The sequence below is a fragment of the Poecilia formosa genome, unplaced genomic scaffold (genome assembly GCF_000485575.1).
Source record: "Poecilia formosa unplaced genomic scaffold, Poecilia_formosa-5.1.2 Scaffold136, whole genome shotgun sequence".
Lineage (NCBI taxonomy): Eukaryota > Metazoa > Chordata > Actinopteri > Cyprinodontiformes > Poeciliidae > Poecilia > Poecilia formosa.
Genome location: NW_006800075.1, coordinates 1,315,676 through 1,334,106, shown reverse-complemented (window position 1 = coordinate 1,334,106; position 18,431 = coordinate 1,315,676). Strand labels below are relative to the sequence as shown.

The 18,431-nt window shown below is 37.0% G+C and overlaps 1 protein-coding gene across 1 annotated transcript; it reads right to left on the bottom strand.

The window, feature by feature from the left end:
- Positions 1 to 344: 344 nt before the first annotated feature.
- LOC103145149 (cerebellar degeneration-related protein 2-like) lies at positions 345 to 10,091 on the bottom strand. Its single transcript, XM_007562461.2, has 6 exons — positions 9,859 to 10,091; positions 8,559 to 8,671; positions 6,167 to 6,315; positions 5,918 to 6,088; positions 3,055 to 3,274; positions 345 to 2,276 (listed from the first exon to the last, which is right to left on the bottom strand). The coding sequence occupies exons 1-6, from the start codon at positions 9,938 to 9,940 to the stop codon at positions 1,710 to 1,712; spliced, it is 1,302 nt and encodes a 433-aa protein (XP_007562523.1). The 5' UTR covers positions 9,941 to 10,091; the 3' UTR covers positions 345 to 1,709.
- Positions 10,092 to 18,431: the final 8,340 nt, after the last annotated feature.

Sequence of the window (18,431 nt, the reverse complement as noted above, 5' to 3'; positions counted from 1 at the left end):
CATTATAGAACATGTAAATCATGTAAAAATTAAATTAGTCCTTTGAGACGAGATATCATTTGAAATTAGCGCCTTAGTATTAGCTTCTGCTAGGTGTTGGTGTAGTGCTTTAGCATTAGCATAATATACGGTATTATTTATAATTAGTGGTTCGGGGTTGGTACAAAAAGCTCTTGTAGTTAGCAATGCCAGGAAGTTTGTAGTTTTACAAAATGTGAAAATGTTAAAGGGTGTGTATATTTCTACAGGGAACTGCAGATCTTTTAATATTTAAGCACTATTTTTTGGTCGGGGTTCATCAAAGGTTGACAATCAAATAAACTGGAAAAAAGACACGCTCAAGGTACCTTTGTTTATAGTTTATGGCTCATAAGAGTAACATCACATACATCATACATAGTGCACAATAACAACTCATTTCTAAAGTGCATTTGCTTTATGATGCACCATCTTTCAGCTTAAGAACACAAATCCTGCAAGAAGTGCATCTACACACATTCCTTCATGAAGCTTTTACACGTTACAAACACAGTCATTATTATGGTCATTTCTACCGTTATGCATTCAGTTAAGCTACTACACAATTCAAGTATAATCTCAGTATTATTACAGAAATCATAATAATACTAGAACTGTCTAGAGTTGCATTAGTAAGTCTTAAAGGCAGCAGGCAAACTACAAGCAAACAATGTGCTCTTTCACAGTGGCAAAATAAATTACATACACAAAACATCTACAGTTTTTTATTATTATTATTGAATTTCCTTTACTTCTTGTCAAGATCTTTGGAGGAAAACTTTTGAGAGTAACTGTTTAAAAGTAAATCTGCTGCAGCTCTTCTAATATTTTCAATGATCTAGGCAGAAACTTTTTGGGATTTTTGCAAATTTTACATTTTAAAATTTCTAGATTTTTTTTTTCGGTTTATAACACTTGGTATGAAATATTTCCCAATTGGCAAATGCAAGTGTCATGAGCTAATAAACATGATGCTCCACATTAGATGTGTTATGAAGTAAAGTTTAAATTACTTCACAAGTCTTGTTCACCAAAACTTAGAGGTTACTTTTCAAAAACCTCAAAGATAATTTCAAGACTTTAATTTACAGGTTACTGTCACTTCTGATCTGATGATCAAATACAAGAAAAAAAATCATATTTTTTCCTATTCATTTAATGCATTAAAGATTAAGAATGCCACTCTTTTTGGTTTATGAAGACATCAACCAACCGCATGCATTTTGATGCATTTTTTGGAGCTTAATAAAAGTAATAAATATTTAAAACTTATGCTTTGAGGCATAAATTAGGCTAATATTGTAATTCCTTCATTTACTGTAAAACCTACTACATCTATCAAAGAACTTCCAGCATATTTTTCTCTTTTATGTGTGGAAACAAAAGTCAGAATCAGCAGGTTTGAGTCAGAAAATGCTCGACTGGTGGATCTCACTTTTAGGGAAGAGGAAGGATTATTTCCCAGAACGGTTCCCACACATGTGAGGCAGAGTACAGTGGAGACGGATGTTCAGGCACTGGTGTTTCTGTGCAAAAGGAGCCACTTTTTTTTAAACATGAGCTGGTTTTATTGAGCCCTATTCTTTCTGAATTATCTTGATCTCTAAACCTGCTTTGTTTGGAAATAAAAGTCTTTACCAAGACTGTTTCATGTGCTGGGAAGACAAAATTGAAACGTTCTGCAGACGAAACTAATTCGAAGTAGGTAGCACTTCATCAACTGAGGGCCCTCCTCTGTGTTCAATCAGGTCTTCTTTGGTTTTCTGAATGCGGGAAAAGATTTCCCTGAAAAGTTCCTTATACTCCGGTTGGTGAAAGTCATCCTCGCTGTCGTCTGCCTCCGCTGGAGCAGGAGAAGATCCGCTGAGCTCCGACTCCTGCAGCTCCTCCAGATGCCCGCAGCGTCGCAGCAGCTCGTCGTACTTCACCTGCAAGGCACTGTACTGGGCGTCGACCTCATTGAGCAGCGAGATACCGCGGTACTTCACCACCTCGGGTCGACGCACGCAGGAGCACTCGTGGTCGTAGATCCTGCTGGGAGAGTCGGGCGCCTGAGTGGCCTTCATCTGACGTTCGCTGGCCCAGCGCTTCAGGACGGCTGGACTTTTGACCACAGCCGGCGCTCCTTCGTTCTCCTCCTCTGGGTTGAGTAACAGCAGGCCATGGATGACGTCTGACCTGGGTGACCGTGAAGATGATTGTGATTTCCAGAGTTGACGAAGCTCCTCGGCCTCCTGTTCCAGCTCAGACACTCTGGCCTGTTGGAGGACAAGGAAAAAACAGAAAAAAGGATAATAATAATAAAAAAGTGTTCAAGACGCATCAAGATCCTTTCCAAGTAACCAGAAAACTCAGAAAAAGTTCTAGAAAGTACCTGGTAAGTGCAAAATTCCCATCTTGTATGTTCTTCTAAAAACAACCCAAGTACTTAAAATAAAAACGGCAAGCTGTTTTTTGGCAGTAGGTTAATGTTTTTTGGTGTCTGGAAAATGAACCATTTCAAAAACCTCCCAATTGTTGAGCCGCGACTGACGGCCACTGCTTCGTTACCGCAGCCCAGCCCATTACCTTGCAACCCACACTAAGTTCCAGCTAGTTTGCTCAGCTGGTTTTAACCCTGTATGCGCTGTACAATGGCTGCTGGAAAAGACGAGAGTTTTGTTGTTGACTTGCCATTCAGAAGCCACTTGCTGCATTCTTGTTGGCTGTGCAGGAGGTTCTACTTGTGCTTTTCAAAAATGTACAGTTGTACAATTGCGCAGCCATTTTCATATGTGAGTGTAAAGTTTGAGTTGCACCAGATTTTATTTGGATTTAAAGTGACAAGTGGCCCTAAAACAACTCATTCTGAAAAGAGCTTAAAACAGGCAGAACTGATCAGACTAAAATCACCTTCCCAAGAATTATTTTGTACAAAAAATGTTTTATATCACCAATGGACCTATCCTAATCTGTTCAAGAAAGACTAATAGGTCATCCTTAAATAGAAATAGATGTGACTGGACACTTGGTAAAGCGGTGATGGGTTTAGTGTACCTGACATCCCTCCATCCTTGCCAGCTGTTGCTCCAGAGCCGCGTTTTCTCTGGCGAGCAGCTGCGCCTCCGTCTCTGCCTCCTCACGCCGTGCACGCTCAGTGGCAAACTGAGTCTGGAGGGCGCGCAGGGACTGCTGCAGTGTCACCTGCGCCTCCTCACGCCATGACGCCACTGACACTTCGAGGTCGTCCAGACCTTCGTCAGGATCAACTTCGTACCTGCAGAGAGACGTGGACACGTCTTTGAGCCACATCTCAAGTTTCCCTCCCGTGTCTCATTAGATTTCAAGTTTTTATTGTTAATCTTTGACACAGATTAACTGTAAAACTAAAACGGCTGCAAAAGAGTGCTGTACTCAAGCGTATTCATGGAAAATTGAGTTGAAGGAAAAACTGGTATAAAAAAAAGGTGCTGAAGCATCACTGTAGCAGTGCCATGTCCATGTTACACCATTTTGATGTGGTAATTAATGCAAAAGGAGCCTTGATAATTCTTTTAGGGGATATATTACACTTTACTTTCGCATCTTTTCACTAACTTTACTGTATTTAGAGAAACAGAATAAAAATCAGGACTGGCTCGTAGGAACAAGAAGGCCATTTAAAGTCACAGACCCAAGGTTGGAGACTGCAGCTAGTGATTAACACTTGGTAACACTTTATTTGACAGGGTGACACCGTAATAAACATAACACCTGATATGAACATGACGGAGTCTTTATGAATGTCTATGACTGTTCTCATAAAGTGTCATTCAGTAAGTAATGACTTTTACTGCAAAGTTGCTCTAAATGTTGCATTGAAAGTCCCTTAAAAGTGCCAACTTTGCATTAAAGTGTCATTATTTACAGAATAATGCAAAGTTGGGACTTTTAATGAAACTTTTAAACCAACTTTGCATTAAAGTGTCATTATTTAAAAAATGACACTTCATGAGAACAGTCAGAAATTCATAAAGACTCCATGTTCATGACAGTGTTATGTCAGTCTTATGCGCAACCCTTCAAATAAAGTGGTACCAAATGTATTACAATATGAGAATAAAGTTGAAGTATTATGACTCTTAGATGAGAATTAATTTAAAAAAATCATCAAAATGAGGAATGTTGAGCATCCAAAGTTATACTACTGTATAAATTTAACAGATAAGGAAACATTTCACCTTTTAACATCAAATTATCAGCAGCAGGACTTTGAAACGTTTGTGTCAATTTTGCAGAAAGAAAAACAGACTTGACAAGTTGGTCAGATCTTTCCTCTCTTTAAAATAACTTTTTCTAGTAATTTTTCAACTATATTCTGGTAATATTGTGTCTTTATTTTTGTAATATTGTAACTTTATTCTGGTAATTCTTTGTCTGGCCCTAATCTGTCGTAGTTCTCCAACTGGTTAACATATAAATGCATATTTATTAAATATTTGCAGGCTATCAGTCTGATGAATCAGTGTTATTTTTAACAGAGATCAGCTATTTGTGTCCACTGTTGCATAAGCATGTGTTCATTCTAATCTCTGACGCTTCAGACGGGGAAAACAAAGTGAAAGGTGCCAGGAAGTGCACATGCAGAGTTAAAGGGTCAAAGTTCACGAGACAGGTCGCATCTTGAAGGAGTGAGGTTCAGTGCGATGCTGAAATAAACATTAAAAAATAAAGTTTTTTAACTAATGTCAGGTAGAGTTTATGTTTCAGGTGTTTTTTTATGTTTGATAATGAGACAAGAAAACACAAAAAGGAGAAGAAATCTTTTAAAAAAGTATCTAATCAAGAAGGTAATGTGATTAGATTAAAATCAATCAGCTTGAGAGGGTTATTGACCGATGTCCGAGCCCTCCAGCTCAGACTTTGGCCTCCTTCCTTTCAACGTCCTCCAACACAGCGCACTCTGACTCCAGACGCTGCAGTCTCCTTATCGGAGAGACGTCCACGCATCTGAGCTGGATATATTCCCACCCACCCCCCTTAACAGGATTACACACAACAGCAACTAAACTGAGTGATCAAACCTGTCCCACTGCAGACAAACAGGAAGTGGCTGCAGCGTGAAGAGAGCACACTGCTTTGAGGAGCGGGATTAGTGTGAGGGAGCATTTACTGATCCCTTAGCGAAGCTTACAAAGACCTTCTGGATCCGTGACAAAGGAGTTAGAAATATTTTAAAAGCCTCAACTAGACTCAGCGGAGATAAAGACCACAGAGGAGCCACAAACCTCGGTGTCTTACTAGTTTACTGTAAGAAATAAGGAGTTTCTTGTCAAAACTGGACACAGAAAATTGTTGCCAATGGTTTTTCTCAACTCTGAAACAAACTCCCTGAAAACCTGATATATACTGAAAACATGGGCTCCTTTACAAGAGGACCTTACTCACTGTTTCTACAAGTTTAAGACTTTAAGACCATTTACATTTAAATTAAAAATTCACATTTTGCGATACTCTCTACAGCCTTAGTCCCCATAATGCTTTGCTTTTTTCACAGAATGCACCTTGCCCAACATGGGTTGGCAACAGAAAGGAGCATGCCATCCAGCCGACTTGCAATAAATTTGCTATTACACAGGACAAATGCCAAAAACCTAGCTAGCTATGAAGGGTTTATTAGGAGCTAGTTAGCTGCTAGTAGCCTCAACCGCAACAAAGATGATTTGAGTGCAACTCTAACTTTTGCCAGACAGAAAAGTCCCGCGAGAACCCCCCCCCCCCAAAAAAAAACATTTATTAGATTAAATAACGCTGCAACGACAAAATTTAAGACCAACAGGAATCCCCCCCATGAATTTAAGACATTTTAAGGCCTTAATTTTAGATATATGAATCTCAGACTTTGATCCCACGGCAACAAAATCAATGGGAGCATCTTCACCTGTGTGCGTTTTGCAGCTCTTGGAGGCAGCACACGCTCTGAGTGCCGCGAGGCGGCCATCTTTCTCCGCACGGAGACCGCTGGGACTGACGTGGAGTTAGCTTCAGCTCCTCCACCTGATGCTGCAGCTCCTCCACCTGCGTCTGCAGCAGCTCCACCGTGTCCATCAGCCTGAACAGAACGTCACATAGGGTTGGTAAGAAGGAATATTAAAAACCTGCTGCCTTCCTTGCAGATCAGATCGCTCACCCGTGGATCTTCAACTGGGCCGTCCGGTTGTCCAGAACCAGTTTCTGGTTACTCTGCTCCAGCTCTCTGGCGGAAACGTCAAGCTGCTCGTAAACTTTAGCGTGCTGATCGTTGACCTGCCGGAGGAGGTCAACCTGTTTCGTCAGGTACTGGAAAAGAGGGAAAGTTAAGTTTGAGGGAACTGGAAGAAAACGATTTCTAAAGTCCTGGTAGGCGTGTTTGGAGCTCTTAGCTATTCAACACAAAATATTAAGAAAGTATTGTTGGTCTAGTTTCTATAACACTTGAAATAAGTCAAAAATACAATTAACTTTTCAGCAATACATAGTAGGAGTTATGAGTAACTAATTTCTTAATATTGATGAAAAAGTATGAGTTCCACTGGCAGATTATTTTACTTTTAACATGGGAAAAATTTATTGTTATAAGTGAAGTAATTTCCCAGTGAAACTTGTAAATAAATTGATGCATCATTACAGTTAATACCACATAGATTGTTTATGAAATGTTTAAAAAAAGAAAGGTAAAAAGTGTGGTTAATAATTGCTTTCCTAAGCAGTAATTAACCTTTGATTAATGGTTAACCATTGGTTATATTTAATCCACAATATAATCATGAATTTCTACGTCTTTATTTTCCGGCGCACACCTTTAATGTTTTAGGTAAGCTTCAATGCCTCCGAGGGCAATTTATCTTATCAGCTACTGAGAAAAGAACATGCTGAGACTTTCTGCAGCTTATCTGCTGAGTGAAAATTGGCTCAGGTGAGAGAAATGTTCACCTCACACAACACTGGGTATAATTTTCAAACTGTGTGGAATAAAGGTCACCATAAGTATAAATTCGTGAACCCCGTTTGTGCTTTTAAAACCCACTAAGGCGGGATATTAGGATTATTAAACCAATGATGAGTGAATAAAGTTCTGATTAGAAATGGATATGATTACCATTGCTGTCCAACCAGTTTTCTAGGATATTGGCTAATGTGGGTCTATATCATTAAAATCCATTGAAGTTTGTGGGTGTAACGTAAGAAAATGTGAAAATGATCAAAGGGTATGAACGCTTTTCTAAGGAACTAAATGTACGTTTAAAAAAAAAGGAGCAGCAAAGATGTTTTTTATGGGTGTCCCTTTGAGAGTCGCAGTAAATCAGAGATAATACTTCCACTCTTAAGAGATTAATTTGGTAACCAGCATGGATGAGCAGGTTATTCGTTTGGACTCAGGCACCCAAGGCTGACCTGATTGAAATAAATTTAATTAAAGTCTGGGGACCTGTTAGGAATCTTGAAATCATTACTTACGGTGCATGCAGTGGAGGACAAAGAAGCAGCTCTCCACGGGAACAGCAAATTGCCGTTTTTGTTGCCTAATCGGCAGATTGCAAGACTTTGTGTTTGGTCATGGTTCAGTGACGCTTCATCTGTCAGCTCCAGATGAAAACGGTTTCACATATCAGGTAAAATATCCTGCAGCATAGGGCTGGGCGTTAAACCACTTTCAGCGACTAATCGAATTTTTGGTTTTTGAAGATTTAATTTTTGGAAAATCTGGGGGGTTTTCCACCAATGCACTCCTTGGGTTTTTGTAGCTCGGAGTGATGTCACCACGCTCAGGACCGCCATCTTGTTTGACAAGCATGTTATTTATTAGGACGTTGAATTCAGGTCAACTCCACCACAGAGTACTAGGGAAAAGCTATTATATTTTTCTTAATTATGAGGTTAAAGTCATAATATTACAAGAATACAGTCGAACGACAATAGTCAAAATATTATGAGAATAAAGTTATTATATCAGGAGAATAAAGTCATAATTTTGTGAGAACTCAAATGTGAAAAATAAAGAGTTAAAATGAGAAATGTTGAGAATCTTGTGAAGTTATAAGCTTTACGGATTAGTACTTAATCTTTTAACACACCAGCACCAAATTATTATCAGTAGTAGGACTTTGAAACAATCTTGGAAATAATTGTGTCTCTTTTGAAGAAAGAGTTGCAAACAACTTCCTTCTTGTAATTTTAAAAAGTTTTTCTGGTAAAACCGCATCTTTTTTCCTGCCAATATAACTAACTATATTCTTGTAATTAAACAAAATTTCTCAATCGTCCAACTCACAGAAAGAATGATGCAACTAAAAATTACTTTTTGAAAATATATTTTTTGTCGTTTATAAGACCTGTTTTTTTTTTTTTTTAGGAAAAAAAAACAAGAAAAATTGAAAATTGGATGTGGTCTGAAAAAAATCTGGGATTTACTTTTAAAGCAATATCCCGCAGCGTGACTGTAGCATGACCTTTAGGCCGAATTTTAGGGCAAACCGATGGTTTTGTGAAGGAGGCGTGTCATCAAGCAATACATCAGAAAGGTTGCACCATTTCCTCCTCACCTCGATCTCCTGCAGCTGCTCCTGGTTGGTGGAGTACATCTGCTGCAGGCCCTGCTCCAGCTCCCGGTTCCTCTCCAGGAGAGACTTCCCCAACTCGGCCGCCAGCTGCAGGTCTGCAGGAGAGACAGGGGGGTGAGCAGGAACCGGGCGCTGTTTTTTTATCCACGTTTAGAGCCACCAGAACGGGCATAGGGAGCTTCTGCAAGCTGCTTTAAGAGGGTTTTATTTTTTTGCTATCTTTTTGTCCATGAACCTGTTATTTTCTCCACCTCTGAATAAGGACTTTTTTTAAACTCACCGCAAAAACACAGCTTTTGAGTACACAACCAGTGCTATTAGATTTCCTTATTCCAATCTAGATTAAAAACTTAATCCTGGTCAGAATCAATGATGTTGCTACAATATTCCGCTAAAGCTAGGGGAAAGAAAGAACACTTTAAAAGTTTGATGTTTCTGTAGAAATCTTTGAAATTAATAATTTTCTTGTGTACAATGTACAAAGATGGAGCAATATATTTGCAAACAACTTTGCACAAAACATTAAAGTTTATCAGAATCAATATTTGAATCAGTATCTGAATAAATTTGCAAGTGTGGAATAAAGCAAACAAACGGCAATTAAAATTTTAGAAAATGTATTTCTTCTCTTATTTATGGCGAAGACAAAAAGTGATGCCATTCATAAAATAAAGAAGAAATTGTTGTAACATAATATTTCTATGGCAAAACTTAAAATTCACTATTCAAATTCATTAATTCATTATTTTTAATTTATAATTGATGCTTTAACAAAGCATAATTTGTTCCAAGGAGACACGTTACATTTACACATTTCAAAACTGCATCATTCCATCTTACTTGATTTGCAATTTAACACAAATAAAAGTGTTTTTTAAAAAAACGCCCATCAGTTTGAGAACAGACCAGAATAAAGACATAAAAAGAAAAAGATATTCTTAAACAAGGCTCTTGTTTTTTCCTCACTTTGCCGCATATGTGAATATTCTGCTGAGCCAGGCTGCCTTTTTCTGCATCCAACAAAAAATAATAAAATCTTCAAAACAAGTTGGATGCTTTGTGAAAAAACAAGTGTCTTAAATAGCACATGTCGTATACCTTAAATACATGAATTTAATCAAATCTGCCACATAAAGATTTAAAAGTGATTTGCTTCCTGGTTTATGTGTTACAATTTTTTGCTGCATTTAACCTTTCATCGCATATTGACAGTCAATAAAAAGGGCATAGACATATATTTGCTTTTTAGGGGTTCCTTAACAAAGACAGAAAGGAAATGTACCATGTTCAAGGTCCTGCTTGTCGTACCACGGTTCCTCCTCCTTGATCTCAAATTCCTCTTCGACAATCATGTCTGCCAGCATCTTCCCGCTAAAAACCAGTCAGAAAATCCAAGTTATATTTCTGTTTTTAAACATAGCTAAAAACAGCGGAGAGACCGGTTCCAAAAGACTGCCCGCCTGCAGCGGCCGGTGTGCGGCACCCACTAACGGTCACACGGATAGACAGCTCACCACTAGTGAAGCTGGGAAGCTATCTGATCGTGTTTCCGGTCTGGATTTTCAGAATAAGTCGTGTTTAGCGCGTTAAAAGATGTAACCCTCAGGGTTATTAAAATTACGGCTTCATTTTGGCAGTCAGAGTAATTTAGAAGTACAGATGCAGTTATGTCAGAGATAAAAAATTGTTTTTGGCAAAGATTTATTGCAAAAATAAAATTAAATAATGTACTGATTTTGTCACTTTAGTATCAGAACAAACCATATGTACTTCCCATTTACCAATTAATCACTGTATATATCATATACAAAAAATAAAATGAAAATTATCAGGCTATTTTTATACATTTATAATAATGTATCATGCAGTGAACAAGATGCCAAAACACTCACCAAATAAACCTAAAAGTGTAAACTGTTATTTATAATTTTAATTCTTTTAATATTTTTGGAGACCAAATTTTGTAGCATGCTTTTAAAATCACCCCTGACAGAGGAAATCAGGCAAACAGAAGACAGAAACCTGTCATTTTAAGAAAATGCAGCAAAAATATAATCAATTTTAAACTATAGGACACAAGTAATAAACATTTGTGATTCCAAACAAGAATATTGGAGATCAAGTGGTTTTTACAAAATGCAAGGTTGAAGTTTGTTACTTTTTATTCTATTCTATTGTGGCTAGAAAGAAACTTGTTTAAAATAAAAACATAAATAATCATTTAATTAAGTGATTGTAATTTTTTTTTTTACTTTTTAATTTTGCTGTAGATCATTTCTTATTCTATACGTAGGATATTTTCTGAAAACGAAAAACAAAACAAAACAAAAAGTCGTGCCTTTATTGTGAAGAATAACCTAACCCTATTTCCGGTCTTCATCTACCGCCGTTTCACATCCCTTCTACACCTGCTCTTGGGTGAAGCAGGGCTTCCTGCATGAAAACTGTATCGGACATTTTCACCATCACCACACGAGGGCGCTGCAACGAAAAAAATAAATTTCTCTCTTTCAACTAGCTTCAAAGTAAAATACATTTTATTACATACATTTTTAAAATAGTAAACAACAGAAACAGAATTTAATCAAACAAATAAATGAAATTCTGAGTTTGCAATATCTTTATTTAAAAATATACATTTATGACCCCAACAACATATTGGACTTCCCCCTCTGGCTTGAAATTCTGTTTTTCTTTATTAGCAGCACGCACACTCAAAGTGTGTCACTTTGTACTATTTCAACCATTCAACTTTTAAACTTTGAGCTCTTTCACATGCATTCAGCTAGAAAAGCAGTTCAAACCTTAAAAATGTACACATATCCTTACACTACTTCTGTAAACTTCAGCTATTTCATATAATTTACATATTTTGTAAAATCCCTCATTATGCTCAGTCTTCAGAAAAAACCATGGGTGGCTCTGGCCGGTAAGAAATTAAGCATCATTGTACCATTAGCTCTGAGGGATGAAATTAGGCTTGAAAGAAGGAATTAGCAGAAATAAATAAATTAAAGATAACTTTAAATTACCTTATTTTGTTGTTTCTACATTGACATACAATTTATTTGTTTGTTCTTTTTTGTGCCAATTGAAAAACTACAAAATTTAGAATCAGCTTTATATTTTAAATGTTATTTTTATACAGTTTCAGTAACAAGTGTTTGGATATTTCACACACAAAAATGTGAAAAAAGTTTTGTGATTCAATTTATGAAAAATCCGCAAAGCCATTGTAAGTACTCTTTCTTACCAGTTGGGGGCACTGTAGCTTCATTTTCTGTTTAATTTCTCTTCTCAAGGGAGTCGGATTCAACTACAAATCCTTTATTCAGTCTGGAGACAAAGAGAATATGATATTGTCAGTAAATTTATTCATTTAAAAAGATAAAACAACATTACCAAAGGAAGCTAATCCACAGATCATAGTAAATCAAGTATTTCATCAGCTGCAGAAGCAGATCTTGATTTCAGATGAGAACAAAAAAATGTTTCCTTTGGTGGATATGTTCTTTTGGGGAAACGTCTTTCTGATCATAAATTATTTGATAATCTTGAGCCAATAAATATGGGAGATTTTTGTCCATCTTATTCTTTCTTATGGCGTTTTACTTTTTGGTAATTTTATATAACAAATTGTCTCACAGAAACCTTAAATAACAAAAAGGGTTTTGTTATGACTCAGCTGCGATGAGAGAAAAACAAACAATAATCTTGCAGAGACTGAAACTGTTATTAACTCGGGATCTTTGTTTTTTCTCCTGGGTTTTGGACATCCGTCTGTTCATATCCGAGTATTTTATAACATTTCACATGGAGTGACTCAATGATTACTCAGCTGGAGCTTCAGCTCTGCTGCTTCCACCTACACCAATAGTTACAACGTTTTTAGTGGAACTTCTTCTTCTCTGGTGCTAATAAGATAAGTTGGACACCAAGACGCTTGTATTAAAGCACTCGTTTCATTTTGACTGTACAGCTGATTTAGTATAATTTTCTTTCGGTACCTGGTTATATACACAGTTCTGGAAAAAATTAAGAGCCCACTGCACTGAACTCCATTGGTTATTCCACCAAATATTGATTTCTGAACTCTTCCTGAGTTCTTCCTGAGGAATAGTTTTCCTGCTCAAAACTATTCATTGCTCTTTGCTACACAATCCTCTTTGCTTATTCCTATTTCTTGTGCACCCTTTTCAACTAGAGTTTTTCCTTTCAGTGGATTTTTTAAGCTCATCCCTTCTTGTAGGATGTTTCTGGTGGTGTTGCTGAATGGATAGAAGGTCGTGCCTCTCCCTGTTGCTTGTGCACATTTTTCTACCACACTTTTTCCTTCCACTAATCTTTCCATCAGAATGTTTCCTTACAGAATCCAGTGAGCAACCAACATCTTTATGTTGTTTATAGCACCGAATTTCTGCTTGAAAAATTCTGCTTTATTGTATCACTATTGACTATTTCCTATCAAAGACTCAATAGCAAATTTTTGTCAAATATAAAGACTCCACTTTGTGGAAGATGCATTTGTATAATAGTTCAGTTCAGTTTTTGATTTGAATGAGTGAAACAAATAAACTTTTTTGATTTTATTCTAATATCACCTTTATGGATTTGTGTCTGTTTGTCATGCATTATTTCCAGGCCAGACATAAAGGTGCAGCTTATCAGCTGTGACTTCAACCTGCAGCTGGGTGTGAATGGATTTTCACAGATTATCTGAGTCTCTCACCTCCTGCTCACCAGATCACATTATTCAGAGGCTGTACATTAGTTGCTCCCACATTAAGCCTCTCCCCTTTAAGGCATTCCTAGAGACAGTCTTTTCATCTTATTTTCGATTCCTGCTTCAGCTTTCCTCCCTGATTTCTCCGTTTCAGTTTTGCGGCTGTCAGGGAGATTTGAGGAAGAAGAAGCAGGATTCCTCCGCGGGGAACTCGGCCTCTCAGAACGACAGGATGACTGTGATCTTTTCCCTCGCAATCAATACTGTTTGTGCTTCTTCAACCCACACTTCCAGCTGTGGTGGGGGTTTTTTTTATTCCTCCTTTCTACTATTGCTGAGCTCCAGCATGGATTTCATGGGGTGTGAAATGTCACAAACAGTAGAGTGAGACCCCATGCGCTCTTTTAATTCACCTGGATTTGGCAAAACAAGATTTCCAGTCATGTTTTCTGAGACAGAAGAACAATAATGGATCTGAGAGCAAATGATAAAGGCAGATAAACTAAAGAGGGGAAATGAAATATTACAGTCAAGTGTGCAAGGCAAATAAGATGATTGCCACTCCTCTTCCCTGAGGCGATCTGGGTTGGTGATGCCTCTTGCTGAGGCTCTGAAGTGGTGACAATAATGTGCAGCAGAAACTGGTAATGAGTCGTTAAAAAGAGAGATTTGGGGCTTTACTGATCCGTTTCCACACCAAATGTCTTGGCTGTGGGAGTTGGAACCTCTAAATATTGTTGGGGGAGTCGGGAGGGGCTGTAATGGGATTTAAGGATGCGCTTCTGGGGTAGAACCATAACACAGACTCAATACATATCCTCAATATGTCTGTGTGTGTGTGTGTGTGTGTGTGTGTGCGCGCGCGCGTGTGTTCAAATTTCATCTTCAAAGCTTTTTCTTTTTGTATATATTAACTGTGACAGGCGCAGAGCCATTTTATTTTTTCTGCTGTCCTTTTTTTTGTTGAATGATTTTTCAGCCTTTTGTTCTGGACACGAACACAAGCAGACAAGGATGGTTGTGTTCGTGCGCTGAGCAGGGGATGCTGCGTTGCCATAGCAACCAGCCGTTTGGCAAAGATTCCCATGATGTCAAGTCTCGTCCGGGATCATATATAGGTTCAGGACAAAGATACTGGCACAAGCAAGCAAACACACTGCATACTGTACATGAACAATTTTTTTTCCCACAGATATACATCCTTTACAGTGTTGTGAAAAATTTTTGCCTTATAGATCTCTTCTGCTTTTTTGTCACACTTGCATGTTTCACATCAATAGACAGGAAAAAAAAACATATAAAGTGTAGTGACCTGACCTAATCTGACTGCTTGATCTTGAAAAAACAAATATGTCTGAAAATATGGCCAAAATTCACCCACAGAGTATCTGCATGTTTCAAATTTAAGACTTTTTAAGACCATTATGAGTGAAATGTATTTATCATGACAGAAATGCACAAAATAAAATTTAATCTATTATAAATAGTACAGAGGGTTTTTTTGCACATAATAAATATACAGCTCTAGAAAAAATGAGAGACTACTGCTAAATTATCAGTTTCTCTGATTTTAGTTTTTATAGGTATATGTTTGAGTGAAATTAACATTGTTCTTTTATTATATGAACTACTGACAGCATGTCTCTGAAATTCCAAGCAAAAACTTAGTTTTTGCAGAAAATGAGAAATGGTCAAAGTAATAAAAACCTCAAATAATGCAAAGAAAACAAGTTCATATTTATTTAGAAACAACAATACTAATGTTTTAACTCAGTAAGAGTTCAGAGATCAATATTTGGTGGAATAACCATGAGGTTTTCAATGGGGATCAGTGCAGTGGTCTCTTAATTTTTTTCCAGAGCTGTAACATTGTACGGGTTGGCAATAGAAGTGAGCCAGTGACGAGTGTAAGATGATTTGTTTTTGTATTTCAATTAATGTGGGTACAAGATCAGTTATTTACTAAAGATGATCGATAGCTAAGTTGTGCTGTACCTTTAAGAGGAGCTGTTTCTTTCTTCTTCGGTGTTTTTTTATTTTTTTATGAAGGCCAGAGACTGGTTCTGTTTTGCTGAAGGAAGATTGAATAAAAGTCTGGACAATTACACTATTCCCTCTCAGTGTTCTGCTTTTTCTCCATCCACAACCTCCTATTTTGTGGTAACACGTATTTACACGTATTTACGCATTTACCCCACATCGTAGGGGTAAATACGATGTATCAAATACGGTTAGCTAACAAGGGTGTGTTAGCCTAGCAGCCAGAACGCAATGAATAGTCTGCAGGTGTCTCAAATGTTTGCCTGACAGAAAAGTCCCACAAGAAAAACAAATTACATAGATAAAATAGTTTTGCCATCACAAAATTTTATATTGACGTATTTCAGATTAACTTACATTTTCTGTAATAAAAAATGAGAAGAGCTCAATTTATTAATTTTAGATAGATTAATTTAAGACTTTTTAAGGATGCGCGGATACCCTCATCCACAGGGATGTAATCGATTCGTTGCCAGGTGCACAAATGCTTGTAGTCAGGTGTGATCTCTAAATGCGGCACAAGAAGTTATTAAATTTAGGTAGGCAATTTCTTTTGGATCTGATTGGTTTTAACAGCCTTTTCCTTAATGAATAAATTAATATTTAAAATCTGTTTTTGTATTTACTCTGGGTATTTTTGTCTGGATGATAAGTGTAACAAAAAAAAAAAAGCAGAACGAAAGCAATATGCAAGGGTGCAAATTTAGGATGTTGTATACATGTAGATAGATAAAATACTTAGAACTTCAAAAGTTTCCATTGCTGCAAGTTTAATCAGAGGAAGGCAGATGTCACTTCACACAGGTACATCTGTGTTGTTTACTCACCCAGAATGCAATAAACAGGAAATTGGGAGGAAGAGAAATGGTGAGAAGAAGACTCTGATAACAGGGAATCTCTAGATGGCAACACTGATAAGAGAATATTGGGAATTGCGATAAGAGGAAATTGGATTTGTGTTATCAGTGAGCTGCAACATCAAAGGCCTTTTGGCAGAGGGAAGTGGGAAACTTTAAACCAAAAAAAAAAAAGTTAATTTCACAAGTAATCTCCCGCCTTGGGGCTTGTGGGTAAAACAAAACTCTGTGAAGATGAATTTAGCTAATCTCTCTCACACAGCTTCAGGGAATTGCAAAGGCACAGGGATAGAAATTTGCCCAAGCGGCTGGTTTGGAGAAGAAAAATTTGGAAAACGGAGACATCTCACGCTGTTCGTTCAGTGTGAGAATGATGATGGCTGTTCTGGCAAGTGCAAAAAAACATGATGAAAATGAGTAAGAGCTCAGATATTTCCTGCTGTCTATGAATGAAAGGGACACCTGAGTCACAACAAACACACTGTGACAAAATACAACATGCTCTTTTAAAAAAATCTAGCTTTTTTATGTTTAAAAGTTTCTTTCTATAAGAATATTTCAGCTTAAATTAGGTCACACGCTTATTGCTATTCATTAATCCAAGGACTGTTGCAGTGTTATTTTTAAAAAGTACCAAACTCGAGTTCAGTATGAAAACATGAAGCAGAGATTTAGAGCAACGCTGACAAGAAAATACTGACGTTGTCGGTCCAGATATTTAATGCTGAAATCTTTCAGATCATCAAAACATTTTTGTATATCACATCTGAGACCTTTTAAGATTTTATTAATAAGTTCAACAAACTGTTCTAGTTTCAGCTGTCTTATTATTTATTTCTCTATCTGCTAGGGCTGGACTTTAAAAAACAACAACAAAATATCAGATTTTCAATTCTAATCTATTTTTTCCTCACATTTTTTCCCTCTTTAAAACAAACACATGACACAGCATCTCATCAAAGCCATTTTCAAATGTGAAATCATGTTTTTACTTCCTGTCCATCAGCTGATCATAGCCGTTTCTGTGCTTTTACGTTTCTGTGCATCTGTTCAGATGAGAAATGCTCACGGCAGCAGGAAACGGCCGAGCTGATGCTTTCTCTCTGGCTCAGTCCAACTGCTGAGTAAAGAGAAAAACAAAATCTGTCAGTCGTCTCCCTTCTTTTTTTATCTGCACTGATGGGAAATGCTTCTTCCTTTTTTGCCTTCAAATGCAGCAAACAACACTTTCAGACAATTTTGACGACAGCTACAAAAGAAAATGTCTGGGTTTTTTTTAAAGATATCTTGTCACTATCTGGTCAATCTTTGTGTTGCTGAAGCCACTTTTCTGCCAGTTTCCGCTTTGTTCAGTCTTCAGTAATCACAGAGATGCATAAAAACAGCAAACAGAGGAAACATTGTAGCAGTTTTGGGGGTTTTCCTCAGCAGCTTAGTTGATTTAATATGTACAAGTCTTATGTACAAACATCTTCACTTGTGGATAATTTATTGAAAATGTTCATGTTTTATTTAACCGCTAAAGTCTAAACATGTATATATTTTTTTCTTTAAATCTCCAGTTGATTTACCAATTTCTTAATTCATGGAAGAAATACCTGCAGACTCATTCAATAAATTAGAATATTTTTGAAAAGTCCGTTTATTTCAGGAGCTTTTTCACTAAGTGAATCATGTTATATGAATTACTTACACATAATTGAAAGACTTTAATTCTGTTTATTATGATGATATTCTGGTTACTGCATTAAAATTACATCAAACCAGTAAGCTATTTGTAAAAACAGAAATTTGACAAATATATTGTTTTTTCCCCCCATATGACTATTTAAAAGTGTTCATTATTTTTGTTTGAAAAGCCCTGAGAAAAAGTGGAAATTTACAGCTTCGGGTTGCTGCTGACATCATGTTTCTTTTAAGCAGGTCCTATTTAAAGTAGACAGAAACTTAAAGGGGTTAGAAGAGGAAAACAAAAGTATTTATTTTAGTTAATAAAACCGACTTATAAACTGTATTTATAAATCAAACATGTTACATAAAACAGTTTTTGTGTGACAGAAAGCTTGGTTTATATAAAAAGGAAACAGGACTCCCAAGCTGTGCCGGATTGTCCAACTTGGCTGAAATAAGGCCAACTTTATAACTGCAGAGCTTTTAGTGTTTAGCATTTAATTGGTCAGACTTTCTTTCTATGCTAGAAGCTGCAACAAATTTCTGTTCTGCACAGGAACCCTT

Bases quoted from the DNA above. Each gene is read 5' to 3' on its own strand.
- LOC103145149 (XM_007562461.2), bottom strand. From the start codon at position 9,940: ATGCTGGCAGACATGATTGTCGAAGAGGAATTTGAGATCAAGGAGGAG. The intron at 6,316-8,558 runs GTGAGGAGGAAA...CCTCTTTTCCAG, and splicing joins AGCAGCTGCAGGAGATCGAG to TACCTGACGAAACAGGTTGA. The intron at 3,275-5,917 runs GTGAAGATGCTC...GTCTCTCTGCAG, and splicing joins GAGCTGCAAAACGCACACAG to GTACGAAGTTGATCCTGACG.